Source organism: Stylophora pistillata, chromosome 4 (genome assembly GCF_964205215.1).
Source record: "Stylophora pistillata chromosome 4, jaStyPist1.2, whole genome shotgun sequence".
Classification (NCBI taxonomy): Eukaryota; Metazoa; Cnidaria; class Anthozoa; order Scleractinia; family Pocilloporidae; genus Stylophora; species Stylophora pistillata.
The window spans coordinates 18,167,894-18,184,274 of record NC_142522.1 but is presented as its reverse complement, the minus strand read 5'-3'; the positions used below and the strand labels follow the sequence as shown (position 1 = coordinate 18,184,274).

Sequence of the window (16,381 nt, the reverse complement as noted above, 5' to 3'; positions counted from 1 at the left end):
ACTTACCTGTTGACGACTGAAAACAAACAAACCAAAACAAAACAAGCGTACATATGTAAAATTAATACTGAAATAAGGGAAAACGCTGTAACTTGATGACACATCAGACCGGTTTTTGTAGCACTTAACAACATAATTGCCGATTTAGATGTAGGACTTAAGACGCATTGACCAAATTTTAATCAAATAAATAACAAAATAGTGCAAAAATGGTTCACGCCGGCAACAATGGAAGTTAAATGTTTACCTGGTAAGTTCAAATCTCTGTCTAATGTTTCGTTTAGGAGAGTTTCACTCTTATCTTGAGAGGAAGCAACTCTTGTTTGAAGGTCAGAGCTTACTAGGGTGAGGTTTTCGAGCTGGAGGAAATAAAATAGATAAAATTAAAAGAACAGTTGTTTGATATCTGTCATACACAAAGCTAAGAGATGAAAATCATACTACTTCTATTCATAAAACTGATGATGATGATGGTAATGTAAAGATAATGATCATAATAATGGTAAGAATTATGATAATATCAGTATTGATAATGAAAGTCTGCCGAGTCTCCTATCATAAAGGGTGGCTGGCTCTTTACAAACTGGTTTGTGAGGAAATAACTAGGATGTTGTATTACAATTCTGGATAAGTGACTCTTAAAGCTAAAAAAGAGGTACACTGAGATGTGAAACTCTGCAACGGAAGTAAAAGTTTTACTTCCTCTTGTTTTGCCAACTGCTGTCCGCTGTGGCTTTTTAGTTTGAAAGTAAAGAAGAAAAGGAAAAACAAGAGGAATAGAACATCTGAAACCAGTTAACTTGTTTTAAAAGATTGGCCAGAAAAATCTTCCAAGGCAGTAGGTCACGAAGTAATAATCAAGTTACTTACTCGGTTCATGATTTCCTGGAGTGAACTGTTCACTTGCTGTGAGGTTTCTAATGACTGATTTCCAAGCACAACTACTTCTTCAAATGTTTTAATAGCATCCACTGCACGTGCTCCGTGTGAAAGAGTGTTGTTAAACGCGCTGAAGAGAAAGGTGAAATGACAATTTCGAAATCAAAAATGAAACGAATCTAATGGAGAACAAGAGACGGCAGTGTTGGCCTACACTTGGGTTTCCAAAATGGAAATGGAAGATAGTCGTGAGCGTTGTATCTGTGATTCGAGCATACTGGCCATGATATAATTTGCTATATCTGTGGCCAAGTCGAGCTTCTCTTTAAAAGTCTTTCCATAAAGACTTCGACCATTGAGGAAGGACATAAGATTGCGCTTTGCTTGCTTTTGAGGGCCGTTTATGGCTTGTTGTCATTTCTAAAGGCCTCGCAGATCTTAAGATTGTCGGAGCCTGATGATTAGTGCCTGCACAGAAACGCCGGATGAGCCTTTTTAGACGATATGCGACGACCGCAAGGAAACTTTAAACTTTGGCTTTTCCACAGGAAGGGCATGTAAAACAACATGCCTTAGGTTTTTCAATAATGAGTATTAAGAAGCATAAATTGTAACAGATCTTCTTTACCTTTGCCTTTCCCTGGCTAAGGCTGTCAAATTAGCTGCATGTTTAGTAGCATTTTCCATTACACTTTGGTTTGCAGCAGATACCTCTGGAGCCACAGCTGTTAGAGAATTCTCCAATGTGTTCATGTTTGCTTGTAAACCACCGACAAGATCACTTGTATTCTGTAACAAAAGCAGTCCAACACCGGAAATAGTCACTTATTCACCACAACTAACTCTTCATATGCACACGTTGTTTCCAGTGTTAAAGAACACTTTGAGGGAACAACATTATCTGCTGTCTCGTCAATTAGAGGATTTCAAGTTCTCAAAGGCACAGCGATATAGAACCCTAGAATTCTTTTTCAAATGAAATTTTTTTTACGATCCCTCTCTACTTCGACAAGTCCTCTTATGTTTACCAGTGCGTCTCTTTATCACTGTAGAAAACCACAGAGCTCCTTCTTAAACTGTACAGAGCTTGTAAACACCTCTATTATTAATGGCTAGCAAGTGATCTAGCTTTCCTGTTCCTTCTTCTTCGTGGCTATTGCGCCTATAGACCAAACACTTTCCCCAGCCACGCAGGCTACATAACATTTCAGAACCTTGTTAGACCTTAAGTCATTTGTGACTGACATTTCATATTACCTTGTAGTAGTTATGGCCGGTTGAAACGCGCTGGCTACTGCTGTTTAAAATGTCAGTGACTATCTGAAGCAACTCAAGAGCTTGATCCGTTGTATTTCTCGCTTTATATAGTAAGTTCTGCAAGACAAAGTTCACCAAATAATTAAAGGGGACAAGTTCCTCGAAAAAATGTGTTGCTGCATAGGTTAGGAGGGGGGCGGGGGTGTTAGAAGATGATTTGCTTTTATCGACTAAGTTGACATTGTTAACTGGCCACTATTAAGAGTTTCTAAAACTGACGTTTCGAGCGTTAGCCCTTCGTCAGAAGCTTCATTTGGTACCTGTTGTGCGGTAAAACCAACTTTGTGCTTAGATGACTGAGTTACTTCAAGTTTTCAAATTTTTAAAGAAAGGTCAGGTCTATCGCACTAACGGAAAACTGGACACAGTAAAACATACCTTGGTTTGGTTCATCAGAACAACAGCTTCGTTGGTTCTATATGAGATTGTAACAATTTGCGGTTTCATCATATCAAACATTCCATTTGAGACCAAAAGGTTTCCTTGAGCCTCCAGCATGGTCTTGTTGAGGTTTTCTGACATGTTCTTGTGAGATGTCACATTGTATTGTGCTGATGTAGCCAGGGTGTAAGCGGATTCCACAGACTGAACCTCCTCATCAACTCGCTGCATTTCAATCTCGTACGTTTTGTTTATAATACTAGTTATACTTGCCAATACACTGTCTGCATGGTCTTTCCGCTTAGTGAGTTGATCCACTATTTCAGCAACTGTTCCGTTCAATGCTGTATGCAAAACACGTACAGACGTACAGTCTTCAGAATTTGATCGTAGATAATATTAACTTAGAAAGTTCAAATCATATTTTTGCTTTCATTCATCAATTTCCATCGATGCCATCTAAAAATGTCGCCATTTATAAACTACGTGAAGTTTGTCATTGTCCTCATTGTTCGCCTCTGCTTTATCTTAGAATATTAAGATTGTTCAGGGAATTGGAACATGTTAAAAATTATCTGCGAAGACCAAAAACATGACAAGCTAAAATAGTGTTTAACATGATTTAGTATATAATAAAATAGTGGATAGCATTGAAAGCGCGCTCCGATTGGCTACTCAAACTCTGAACATTTTTTGTCTAAGCAACGTGCACGGGACTCGCAGCCGAAAATTTTGTAATTGTTGCAGGAATAAATGAGTTAAAATCATATTTTTGTGCCATCTCATCTCACTAAATAGCCACCAATAGCCACCAACACTGAGGTGAATAGTTAACCATAGTGTGTTTTACTGACCTGTTACATTGTCCATCGAAGACTGGGTGTTGGCGTTTAATTCTTCAATCCGGTGTAACTCGCGAGAGACGATAGCTGTCAAATTTTCGCTCTCTAGCAATGTCCTTGTCAACTGAAGGGATATTAATAGCAGTTAAAAAATTGTTCTTGCTAAAGTATAAATGGCGGAATAAAGAAAAAGGAACTGAGTCCGAGAGTAAAACTACAACTGCCTTCACATCGATAGAATTCTCTCAAACCTACAGATCTAGTGGTAGTGTATAGAGCATTATCACTGTGCCAGTTCACATTTGGCTGATATGAAGATGTTCATTAACATTTGCTAAACTTTCGATACCAGTTCAGAATTAATGATTGGATGTTAAATCAACTGATCAACAGATAAGCTGTTCGAGAGAGCTACGAAGTCTTCTGTTTAGTTTTCAAAATCTTACCATGTCTTGTAGTTCACTGACTGTTCTGTTTGGAGTGCTCTTCTCAAGTTCAGTTATGTTTTGAAGAAGACCCTTCACCAATGTGTCAAATTCAGCTGAGGATTTCTACCAAAGTAAATTCTATGTTAATGTAGCTCAGCTTTACCAATCTTTATCAAGGCTATGTGTATGTGGACCCTAACTGTACCAGGGGTAAGTTTCTAAAGAAGCTGTGGCGCTGAGTCAGTGGGAGTAACAAGCTAATCTTGGTTTTCTCAACCGAGTTGATAATGTAAACTGTCTACCGTAAAGAGTTTCAAAGCTGATGTTTCGAGCGTTATCCCTTCGTCAGAGCGAAGACCTATCCACCTATTTTATCATTTCGAAACAATTTATTTCAGCAGTATTTTGACTGTTGGTGATACCTCAAATTAATAAGTCCAAGCAAGTAAAATTTCCAGAATGCATATCGATTAGCCAGCGTAGCAGGGCGCTCGATTAAAATAAAGCGGCGGAACTTCCAGTCCCGCTCCATGTTTTAAAGTGCTCACAAAAGCACCAGCTTCTCAAGCTGCAGATGCTAAGAAGCCTCTCATTGGCGTTTCAGATCCAGTTCATACTCGTGCAAAAAGTGAAAAACAGTGTTTGGATAAGAGTCTAGAAAATTCCACTACTGTTAAATTGGCTCCAGAATCAATCTTCACATGTAGACGAAAGTTTCTTTAAACACTGAAATTCCGTAAAAGAATTTTTATCAGCCCCTGAGGTGCATCATGTAAAGGTTCCAACACAATCAAACCTGTGCTTCAGTAATAAGACCTTCCACTTCCTCCAGCTCTGGCCACAACTTCTTCAAGTTAGAAATCTTCTCAGCTTTCTGTTGAGCTTCTTTCATGACTGTTAGAGTTATGTTAAGATCCCCTTGTAAACCGAGTCTGGTGCAGAGTGGACATGCTGTAAACAGAACGAAATCCTCGACTGTTAGATTACCATAATCACTGTAGAAAACAAAAACTCTTTGTACCTTATTATAACCCAGCTTGTGCACTGAACAGTTTGTTTTTCTCTTAAAAATATTTAACCAATTTTTGTTTATCATAGAAAAACCATGAGCACAGTAAGTCTGATTAATATAGAAAAAACACAGGAAAAAAGTCTATATCATCCTATGTCCGGGACATTGAATTGCAATCAAGATACTTCAAATAAAACGTCTAAAGATGGGTAAAATATTCGTGAATACGAATTTATTTTCCCATAGGCCGTCTTTTTCATTTACTAACAAGGCTTGTGACACTTCTCCTTTGCGAAAATCACTTACACGTTTTACTACAAAATTTATACAACCAAGAAGCTGTACTCACGGTCACAGCCATTTCCTGAGAAGTTCGTATGTTGCACCATACATTGGTCACACACTCTACTTGTCACGCCGGGCTTACATTGACACTGGCCTGTAGTGCGTTCACATTGCGAGGAATTGTGCGAGCCAGTGGCATTGCAGTTGCAAGCTGAAAAAAGATGCGGAATATTATTAGAATTTATAACTTTTCCTTTTACTACCCTAAAAGTTGAGAATTGCAATTAAGCTACTTGGAGTATGAACACACTAACAATAAAGAACTTCAAATGAATCGTTCAAACTAGCCAAACTCCTTCCTTTCTGGTTTAAAGTTGCCTCTTCCTTCTTTTCTAACCCAAAAAGCTAACACTCTGTACCCTCTTTTGAGCTGAAGTTAGATTTGCTTAGCGCGAAAAAACAAAAAGACAAACGAGAAAAACTCAAAACATGCTGAAATGGCTCCTATAACGATTATACAAAAACATTTTAAGTCACAAGACGTAATAAAGGCTAAATACTTGACATTCTCGCAAGTGATCTCTTTTTACTATTAATAAATACAAATCATTTTCATTTGATGACACACAGTGTGTTCATTACCTTGACAGGTAGCGTTAGGAAGTCCAAAGTGCCCCCACTCACACAGGTCACACTTGTCACCAAGGGTGTGGTTCTTACACTCACAGATTCCTGATTCATTACACTGAAGAGAGCTGGATCCAAATTTGTTACATTCACAAGGTGTACATCCGCCGGAAGTAAAGTTATAACTGTAGGGCTACAAACATAACAAGAAATCCGTAATAAATCAATTGTGAATACTGTCCACGTTTAGATCAGTGCAATACTCTATCCTTTCACAGCCAAGATTTCAATATCAATTCTCTTAATCGTCTTGTATACATTTCTTGGGAATTTGGCTTTAAGAATTTGGTGTTAAGTCCACCAACCCGTCGACTAGATATCTTTCCTCTCATCGCTTTCTACTCGACAAAATATTGATTCTGTGAGAAATTACTTACTGCTTACTCCCGGAAGCAAAGGGTTCAATGCGAGCTCCATACCCTTAAGAGTTGTCACAGTTATGACGGTCTAACACATGTCGACCGTAGTTGAAGATAGATAAACAGTCACAACTTTATACAATAGATCACTTATGACGTGCGGTGACAAGTCTAACATCCAGAAAAATAACACGACATAATTGACCAACCAGCTTTCGTGAACCGAAGTTATAAAATTCGACCATTTAACACTCCTAACTTGACCTTAATGATGACTTCCGGTAAGGTGGTTTAAACTTCAGTAACTGCCACCAACAACAGTCCTTCTCTGGACCATCCCCATTCCGAGGACCACAATCCACGTTAGTCAAAAATAAGTAGTCGAACATATTTGAACGCGAGCACAGCCGCACATATCTACATTTGTATCTTGATGAAACCATTCCAGACTGTTTAATGCACTCTGGAGTCTTGTTTATGAGCTAATTGTTTTCTCAGTGCCACACTGTATTGATTACCTCGCATCTGGAGCAGTTTAGTCCTGTTACACGAGGTTTACATTCACATTGCCCAGTCACGTGATTACAAACGTTATGATAAGCTCCAACACCATCACAGACACAAGCTGCAAACCAGAATTGTTCAAAAGTAGTTAATCGTTATTTTCATTCTTATCGTTTTCCATTACACACAATGTCTGAATGAAAAGTATTTAATTGGCACTCGCACGGAGCAGACTTTCGGAGGCAAGACTGACTGGGTTAGATTCGTCACTAAACCCGTCCCTCAAAACTTGAATCTGATTAAATTCCCACTCATTCCCCTGAGCTTGTAATTGTTTCATCGTCAATTGTAAACATCCATATCTTCAAAGTAAGAAAAAAAAGCAAGGCAAGATGTTTCTGCGACACGATTCGGGACAAGCTGTATCCGTAATTTGTGTGACCGCTACATAAATTTCGTCCATCCAAAAATCACTAAAATTCAAACAAGTTTGAATTCATGCGTATGATCGCAGTGACTTTCAATGGAATAGATACACTGATTAAAAAGCTTGAAGCGCCCGTTAGCAATATGAAGCAAATCCCGTGTTCTGATTGGCTACCCGAATGGTGCAAGAAAATGCTAAAAAAAAAGAACTCGGCCAATATCCAGTCAACTTGACTACACGCCTGGTCAATAACCCATATACATCTTGGAGAAGTTTGCGGCAGAGACCTCACACATCAACCTATCATTTGATGTATTCTGCCCTTCAAAATGAGAATCACATTTACCTTGACACTGCTGTGCGGAAGCATTACCCCATGTTCCATTCTCACAGCGTTCACAGTGAAATCCAGTGGTGTTATACTGACAGTTCAAACACTCTCCCGTTGTTCTGTTGCACACATCTGAATTATTGTTACACTGACATCTTGAACAGCTTCCTCCCGGCAAGAGAGGTTCGCCAAAGAACCCTCGCGTACAACTATTGTAACATGATAGTGATTAGATTCTAGAAACAATGCTCCATCGATTTCTTCCATTCATTTGTTTATCCGACAGTTCAGCCTTACCTTCCACATATGTCACCCTCGTATCCCTCAGAACAGTTGAGACACTTCGGTTGACCGTCAGCTCGAGCTTCGCAAAGAGCACTAAACAAGGGGAAAGGGAGAGAAGGTATAGGGGAAATCTTAGCTGCAATAACTTGTGTCTGTTATACGTACAAGACAAGGTGAATTGTTCCGTGGCCTCGTCGAGAGAAAGTGCCATGTTCTTTTAAGCGCCTTTTCAGTGTAAAGTCAGAGGAGCAGCGTCAGTTTTTTCAAGGGGGGTGGGGAGGGAGTAATAACTTTCCTCCGCCCTTGCGTGAGATGGCTTATACCGCTGCTTTACCTTGTGTATCAGCGGGCTCGTATTCGAGCAGAAAGAGGGATCGGTGAGTGGGGACTTAAGAACCGAAAAAATCTTTGCCAAGCAGATTTTCTGGATTCGCCTCTTTTCACCAACTGAACAATATGGTTTGTATCTTGTTTATATCCAAAAACAAATCTACTTAAAAAGAGGAGGAATAAGGGCAGCTAGGAAACCCCATTACCTATGCCCCTGGACATTTTAAATTTTGACCATACCAACAAAACTAAAAGGTAATCAAACAATCGCCTTAATTTCCCTCTTCTTCCCAGACCATAATTTACCTTACTTCCCAGTACTATCATGTACTTTAAACTAATTCATACTCACGTGGTTGTCCGTGGTTCCTCACAGGGACATTTTTTGCAATCACCAGGAGTTCCATCAGTAGCATTACCATAGAAACCATCCAGGCAGATCTCGCAGTGAGAACCAGTGGTGTTATGGGCACAGTTCTGGTCAAACAAAACATGCACAAAGCCCTTTAATTTTCTATTCACGAAATTGTTTCTGTTGGAATAAAACTATGCTTTTATAACCACCAGTGACTAACCATGATCACTGTAGTACGGAAAGTTAACAAATAATTTATCCTTTTGACTTTTGCCAGTAACTGTTGTCAGAAGAAAAAAAGGGAAGTACATCTCCTTGTTGTTCATCAATCAAGTCTAAGAAATAGAGCACGTTTCGAAAGTAATCATTGCGGCCAATCAGAAGAAAGGAAAAAACGTTAAAGAGCCAATGAGAACTCAAAGTAAAAACAACCAAACTGCTTATAGCGCGGGAAAACGCGGGTGACCACATCATGTTTGATTATTGTTTGTATCTGATTGGTCGAGAGAATGGCACGGGTTTTCTAAAACGAAGCAATCTCAAACTTCTTTCGACAATCAATTAAAAATTAGTCTATCAATGATCAACACTACTGCAAACGTAAAAAGGAAAGGAAAATATATTCCTACCAAGCACTGTCCTGTAGTTGGGTCGCAGTCTTCTGTGTGTCCATTGCAGTTACAAAGCTCACATTTCCCGAGAAACATGTCATCTGACACATTCACTCTGTGATACCCTCTGGCACATCGCTGAAAATTAGTAGAGAATATTATAGACAATTAAATGGGAATAACATGCTAGAGCTCTTTAATCACTTATGACTGGACGAAGACGATACATTTTGATTCAGTAAATACTGGACAAAAAAACTCGGAGATCTAAAACTACAAATCAGAGGACTACATCATGAGAAAGCCTCCTCGCACTACTTATTGAACACTAGTCAAAGTAGTGTAGTGATTATTGCCATACCTCACACGACAAACCAGTATAACCCTCTCCGCAGCTACACTGCTCTACTTCATAAACTCTTCCTGCATCTGACATCATTTCACTGACATCAGCAATTTGAACATTACCCAGGCTGGAAATGACAATAAAATTGCATTTTCACTTCACGATGACAAATTATAACTCAGAAATGGTGCTTTATGGAAGGCATCATCACTTGATGCAATAATGAGAGAATATTGACCGGCAATAGAGCATTTTGATTGGTTGATTTTAGTTATTGGCCCTCTGACTGCCCGAGTCGTGTAATAAATAGTAGTAAATGCGATTCATATCTATGTGGTTTGTATGTTCTGTTAGCGTTGCTATTTGAAAAGTGTTAGTTACAAAGAACCTGCTTTTCTTGGAGGTGACAAAACCCGATACAATATTTTTATTTTTTCCCACAAAGTTCAAGGCCGAACCTCGCAGCAATGAACACTTCTTACGTAGTAGTGAAAATAAGGCCTGAGAAATATCCAGGCCCATACGGGATTTGAAGCCATGACCTCTGCGATACCGGTGCAGTGCTCTACCAACTGAGTAAACAAGCCAAATGGGAGCTGGTCATTATGTTGGTTCATTTTAAACCAGTGAAGTGATGAATCAATGAATTTGAAGATATGAAAATCATAATTTATTATGTGTTCTGCAGTTTTAAGACTGAAATGTTTGAAAGCTATCCTCGCAGTAATGACACTAGCTACTTATGTGGTAGTAAAAATAAGGCCTGAAAAAATTAAGTTCGAGACCATCCTATGACTAGTACTAGCTTCACTTGCAAGAGAATAAGTTCAATTACAATCGTAACAGTAGTTATTAAGAAAAATATTTTAAAGCCAACTGACCTTGTGAGGTATAAACCTTGGCCAGCAGAATAAAATGATGCAGTGATAAATAGAGCTTGAACCCTGGCTAATACTAGCAGGAAATCTTCCCTAGATACTACTGATAAGCTTTCACTGTAAACCCAGGCATTCTGACGAAAAAAAAAAAGAGACAAGTTGTGAGGAGTTAGTACATTCTTCCTTTCAGTGAATTTCTGAAATTTAGCAATGAAAAAAAAAAGTGATACTACTGAACAAAGAACCTACTTCTCTCATCATCACAGTTCTTGTAGTTAGCTGGTCAGCAGATACAACTGGTAAAGGATGCTCAATGGATATGTTTCTGACACCCTAGATTAAAAAAAAATTGGGTAAATAAAATAACTTTGTGAGTTATGGAGGCATAAATATTTATCACACAACAACGATTCTTTATGATTCACCTTTATGATAACTTTTGGCTGCAATTCTGCCAGTGTTCCATTTTCCAGTGGCTTGAAGAAAAGTTTAAAACTCATATTTCCTCCATAAGCACCAACCTAAGGATAAATAACAAATTATTACCCCATTAATGTCATTCGCTTGCACTGATAGGTAGATTCCACTCATATCAGATGTTCAGTACACCACCATTTGACTTGAAAGTTTTCCTTCTCTTTGCCTTAATTGTGTGGTTATTTACTTTACAAGCAACTGTCTGATGACCCAGGGTTTTATGCTAGATCGGATGGTATACAGTACCATATCCAGTTATCTTTAAAGGTTTCTCAAGGTACTCATTTTGTTGCAAAATCATGATGTCACAGAGGAGACAACATGCCACTAAACTGCAAAACTTGACACTTTCTACTTCTCAACTTTATCTGCTTCAGCTTGTGTAGCGTACTTAAAACTACAGAGATCATTAATAGCCTACATGTTTAAGACTAAAAGCTTCACGACTAGACATTTTATAACTGGATACAACATAACTAGTGTTCTCACCAGACTGTGATCAGTGAAGTTAGCACTTGCTTTCCAATAGAGTGTTTCATTGGTTGATACATTTGCTGCAATCATGGTTACTCGGACACTCTCATCCTAACAAAAACACAAAATTAATTATAGAAGATTCTATTATTCTGCTGTATAAACTAATTTTGAAAGACACTAAGAAAAAGCTGAAAGGGATGCATTGGTTATTTATAGGGGCTGAAGTAAAGTACCCCTTTCATAAAAAGAGTGAAGCATATATTATGATGCAACAAAATACTTGCAGTCTATTCCCAAACTATATTTCAGAATAACATCACTCAAACATGCATCCTAATTAATCTTTATTTTCACCTTGAATCTCCAATTATCACTACAGTTAAGTGCCTAGCCTATTAAAGAGACAAACTCAAGGTGATCCAGTGACTTGAAAGCCACAAGTTGATTTCTTTTTATAAAAAAATGCTGTCTTACCATAACATAGATCTGAGAGACGTCTTTGTAGTTCTGATTATCATCATGTGATACTAATTTCCAAACGTCCAGGTCAACTTGATTCTAAGAGCATACAAAAACATTCAGTCACAGTTCTACTTTTACCAAATGTTGTAAGTTCTGTTGGGTATTCCTGTTGGGTATTACACAAATGTCCAGGAAAATGTCAAGATTGCCTTGCTGTCAGAATGATTCTAAGAGGTGGCAAGTCACCACATTAAGTTCAACAATAAATCTTCTTCCTTCAAAACCTTCATAAATTAAACATTGCTATTGTTAGTAATACTCTCTCATCATTTACAATAATGATGGCATGTTCCCCCTTGAACCCAATGAAAAGAGTGGGAGTTGATAACTTAACACACCATCCGTGTAGTTCAGGGTGTGTTGACCAACAATTTGTAAGACGTCAACATCAGAGGATAACATTAACAAGGACAAACTTACAGTTAGATTATTTTATAAAAAGATTGAAAATAATCATCATTGTCTTCCATTCACCTGTTTTCTGTAATATCTTGTACTGCTGCAGTTGGTACTGATTCCCAAACACACACAATTTGTACATCCTTCAGGGTTACTGTTTGTCAAGTAGAAATACCCATTCTTACATTTGTCACAGAGCAAACCAGCTGAGTTGTTCTGGAGAAAATAAACCAGATACATTCACCCAATCATTAGGAAACGTATGAACACAGATAACTCTGTAAATAGAATAAGAAAGATGGTAGATTGAGGTGGGTAAAAGAAATAGAGAAAGATATTTATTTGTCTTGTCACAAGCATGGGACAAAAGAAAATTCTGAGTCCACATGAGGAATTCAACCTCAGACCGTCAGATTCTGCACTTTGATGCTCTTAGCTTACCACTGAGCCACACAGACTCTATGGTGAGCAAGGCAAATTACAAAGTTTGTATATAGCATGCATCCTGCATACTGCTACGATTGGCAACGCCAATGGTGTCATGTTTGTTAATAGAATATGAAAGAAGGTAAATTTCGAGCTCTGTAAATAAATCGAGAAAGTAATTATTAGTTTATTATATGGCTGTGTCTCACAAGGACTAGGAACTACCGAATTCCCGAATTTTATTGGCTGAAATTAATATTGAAGGTGGTCTAGATTTTCCCATCTAGACCAGCATCTAGACCAGTCTAGAAAAAAAGGTACGAAGAATATAAAAAATTGGCATGTATGACAGAGCCGCATAATAAACATCTTATTAACTGAGCTAGGTCGGTCTGTATGGGAGAATCTTTACCTTGGTCCCTGGTACAGACCTCACTGTGTTCAGTCTGTATTGGCGACCTCGGTCAAGATTCCCCATACAGACCTCCCGCTTGGTTAATAAGAACTAAATAATATCAGTCAGATAACTCTACACCTGCAAGGCTGTGCTCTAAGAAAAATTGAAGGGAGCCCAGTACTCTGAAACTGTGAAATCCAGGGTGCCCAGCATATGCTTTTTTTATGAAAAAAGTAAGATTCCTGAGTTGCCCAAGTGCAAAAGTAAGGCACCAGGGGCCACCAGGTGCTGCTAGACCACAGCCCTGTACACTTTACATGAGTTTAAGTTGTTGAGTCAAGATTCTGTTCACCATTCAATACTTTCCTTTACGGATCAATTCTTGCAGGCTATTGAATTGACCATTAACAATTGATGCTTGGAAGTCAAGTGACTACCATCTTACATCTACATCAGACAAAAATTATTTCTTTCTTGAAAGAATTGCTGGAATAGTGGCTTCAATAGATCTAGAAATTGCTGTGTTGTTGGAACTGCTAAATATAACTATCCTTTGTGAATTTACACTTGCAAAGTTAACATAAATGCACTGGTCCACAGAGTTAAATTTGAATTAAAACTGTGCTAACCTTGCAAGGACACTGTTGGGAGACTTCATTACACACTTCACTCAAACTTCCATTTCCATCACAGTTACACGGAGAACAACCAGAAGTGGAGAAATTTTTGTAGCCATCCATGCACTCAGTACACTTCTCACCCTGTACACCGGGCTTACAGCTACAATGAGTCAGGAGAAAATATACTGGTAAATATCTTATACTAACTGAGTTTAAGGTCCATATTGTAGGTCACAGACTAAGCTTTTTCTGCACAGATAAACATGTATGGCCCGCATACATGAAGTGCACAGGCCATATATCAGAGCAGATAAAACAAAGTTAGTAACATATTTATTGAATTTAGCAGGTTCTACAGTGAAACATGGCTTGCCAAATTGACCAATCATGGAGCACATGCTAACTGTGAGGTATAATAAAATTATCAATAAAAATAACTGCTTTTAATGACTAATTATCATGAGTAAGCTAATTAATACCCAATGATAGTTACCAACAGTAGAAGCTAGGTGGAAATTAATGGAAGCACACATAAAGACAATGTTGCACAGCACATGACCAAACACATGGTTCATATTTGTACAGCCTCAGCTGCAGTCAAAAACATTTGCAAAATACAGGTAATTCCTGCACATATTCAGAAAAGAAAATAAATAACATTATGTACAAACAATTTACATCATACCTGCAAATCCCTGTAGTAAGGTTACACTGCAAATTCATAGATCCAACTGAGCTGCAGTTACAAGCCTAGAAAACAAATTTATCCAAGAAAGTTACGGTGAAACATTTGGGTACCTTTCTAAAGAGCCAGAAATTTAGTTCTTTGTTTCAAATAAAGTGTAACATGCTAAAAAATTACCTGGCAACCAACTGTTTCATTCCATCCCCAAAATGAATGATCACACTGATTGCATGTGCGACCTACAGTGTTTGGAGGACAGGTGCACTGGCCAGACTCAGCATTACAAATTTTATTCTCACCAACACAACCACATGCTAAGAGTAAAAAAATAGGAGTCAGGATAATGCATTTCCTTATTAAAATTAAGGCATCATTTGTGGTGGTAATTTATCTTAAACCACTACAGTAACTGTACTCTGCAAAAACCTTCCAGCATTGTATATCATCTAAGTGAAAAGGAATCAAGCACAGATGGACATATTGTTTACGTGCACATCCACATGGGAAAAGGTCCCACGGTGTTCTGATATATACAATATTATACAGCCAGATTCTCTTTCAATATCGTCTTGTCTTTTCTTAAAAAACACAAAAAAGTTTTGATGTTCCATCAGATGTAATTTAAACCTCAATTCCATATATCCCTTTATTTGAAACTGGACCCTCCTATATTATTCATCAGACCTTAATTGAGAGAATCTAAAAAAGAATTGCACTAAATTACCTAAACATCCCTTGGAGGTGAAATTGTAAAATCCTGCTATACACTGATCACAGGTCCTCCCAGTTACACCTGGTTTACAGTGACACTGACCACCATACTTTTGACATGTGTTATTTACTGAGCCCGTCGCACTGCAATTGCAGGCTGGAAAGTAAAATGCCAATGATGCAAGTTAGTAAAGCTTAGCTTTTGCATGACTAAAATGTAAAACAAACAGTTGCCTTTTCTACCTCATGCAAATGCAAGCTGACAAACTGATCCTACAACCGTAGGTCTACAGTAGGGCAAACTTGTTTAACTATAAAATGTACATGATGAGTTTCAATCTTTTTCTTGGTTTAAATTTTAAAAAATTTAAACTGGTTTGAAAAATTTGAATGCAAGTAAAAGTTTAAACCTCGATCACCATATTGCAGGGTAAGGCATTCATACAGTTTGCTAGCACTTATCAGTTGGTTATTCCTTGTAATTCTTGTATTAGGCACAGGTTAAAAAATTAAGTAGTACATGCATTTCGTGTTATGGATAGAAAGGAGAATCTTAAGGTACCGGCAATAAATTTTAGCAGAGCTGAACCATTTTCATGACTGCATATATATAATGTTTAAGCCATGAATATCACATTGAGAGTACCATTATGCTCTTTAGCCCCTGCTTCATTATCTACTACACTGGTCAAGATCTTCGGATTTTCTACAGCTGTGGTGTAATGCAATCATGCACTCATAATCCTAAGATAGAGAGCATTTGATCCAAGTGGTGGAAAACCAAACCCAAAGTAATTGCAAAAACTTATATAAGGGCTCTACTGAAAACTCCCTTGGTGAGTTGGGTTCCCCCTTAATATTATCATCATCATCATTATTAGTTATTTTATATCATTGTCATTAAGATATTACAAAGAGCCAATGAGAACTCCAAAAGTAAATGTAAGCAAACAGAATAAGGAAGCAACAACAAACATATGAAACATATGTGTGAACTGCGGTTATGAGACGTATATGTGAACGATCCTTCGCAGTAAAGCACTATTTGAGCAATAGTGAAAATCAGACCTGAAAAAAAAATTTCAGGCCTGTACGGGATTCGAACCACTGACCTCTGCGATACTAGTGCAGCGCTCTACCAATTGAGCTAACAAGCCAACTGGGAGCAGGTCATCAAATTAATTCGATATAAACCCGTAGATGATAAATCAAACAACAACAAACATATGAAACATATGTGTGAACTGCGGTTATGAGACGTATATGTGAACGATCCTTTGCAGTAAAGCACTATTTGAGCAATAGTGAAAATCAGACCTGAAAAAAAAAAAAAAAAAAAAAAAAAAAAAAAAAAATTTCAGGCCTGTACGGGATTCGAACCACTGACCTCTGCGATACTAGTGCAGCGCT

The 16,381-nt window shown here is 38.0% G+C and overlaps 1 protein-coding gene across 1 annotated transcript in view; it reads right to left on the bottom strand.

Moving 5' to 3' along the window:
• The window catches only part of LOC111324438 (laminin subunit alpha-like), a 44,084-nt gene that overhangs the window by 14,837 nt on the left and 12,866 nt on the right, over positions 1 to 16,381 (bottom strand). Inside the window, exons 14-39 of the mRNA XM_022927996.2 lie at positions 14,985 to 15,128; positions 14,438 to 14,574; positions 14,261 to 14,325; positions 13,585 to 13,735; positions 12,208 to 12,348; positions 11,686 to 11,769; positions 11,224 to 11,319; positions 10,683 to 10,778; positions 10,507 to 10,590; positions 10,261 to 10,391; positions 9,395 to 9,506; positions 9,052 to 9,171; positions 8,420 to 8,544; positions 7,750 to 7,830; positions 7,468 to 7,661; positions 6,709 to 6,815; positions 5,787 to 5,964; positions 5,209 to 5,355; positions 4,644 to 4,798; positions 3,866 to 3,970; positions 3,432 to 3,543; positions 2,575 to 2,921; positions 2,137 to 2,253; positions 1,508 to 1,668; positions 871 to 1,009; positions 248 to 359 (exon numbers count right to left, since the gene is read on the bottom strand). Coding sequence (XP_022783731.2) covers positions 248 to 359; positions 871 to 1,009; positions 1,508 to 1,668; positions 2,137 to 2,253; positions 2,575 to 2,921; positions 3,432 to 3,543; positions 3,866 to 3,970; positions 4,644 to 4,798; positions 5,209 to 5,355; positions 5,787 to 5,964; positions 6,709 to 6,815; positions 7,468 to 7,661; positions 7,750 to 7,830; positions 8,420 to 8,544; positions 9,052 to 9,171; positions 9,395 to 9,506; positions 10,261 to 10,391; positions 10,507 to 10,590; positions 10,683 to 10,778; positions 11,224 to 11,319; positions 11,686 to 11,769; positions 12,208 to 12,348; positions 13,585 to 13,735; positions 14,261 to 14,325; positions 14,438 to 14,574; positions 14,985 to 15,128 — 3,441 coding nt within the window. The remainder of the gene's footprint in view (positions 1 to 247; positions 360 to 870; positions 1,010 to 1,507; positions 1,669 to 2,136; positions 2,254 to 2,574; positions 2,922 to 3,431; positions 3,544 to 3,865; positions 3,971 to 4,643; positions 4,799 to 5,208; positions 5,356 to 5,786; positions 5,965 to 6,708; positions 6,816 to 7,467; positions 7,662 to 7,749; positions 7,831 to 8,419; positions 8,545 to 9,051; positions 9,172 to 9,394; positions 9,507 to 10,260; positions 10,392 to 10,506; positions 10,591 to 10,682; positions 10,779 to 11,223; positions 11,320 to 11,685; positions 11,770 to 12,207; positions 12,349 to 13,584; positions 13,736 to 14,260; positions 14,326 to 14,437; positions 14,575 to 14,984; positions 15,129 to 16,381) is intronic.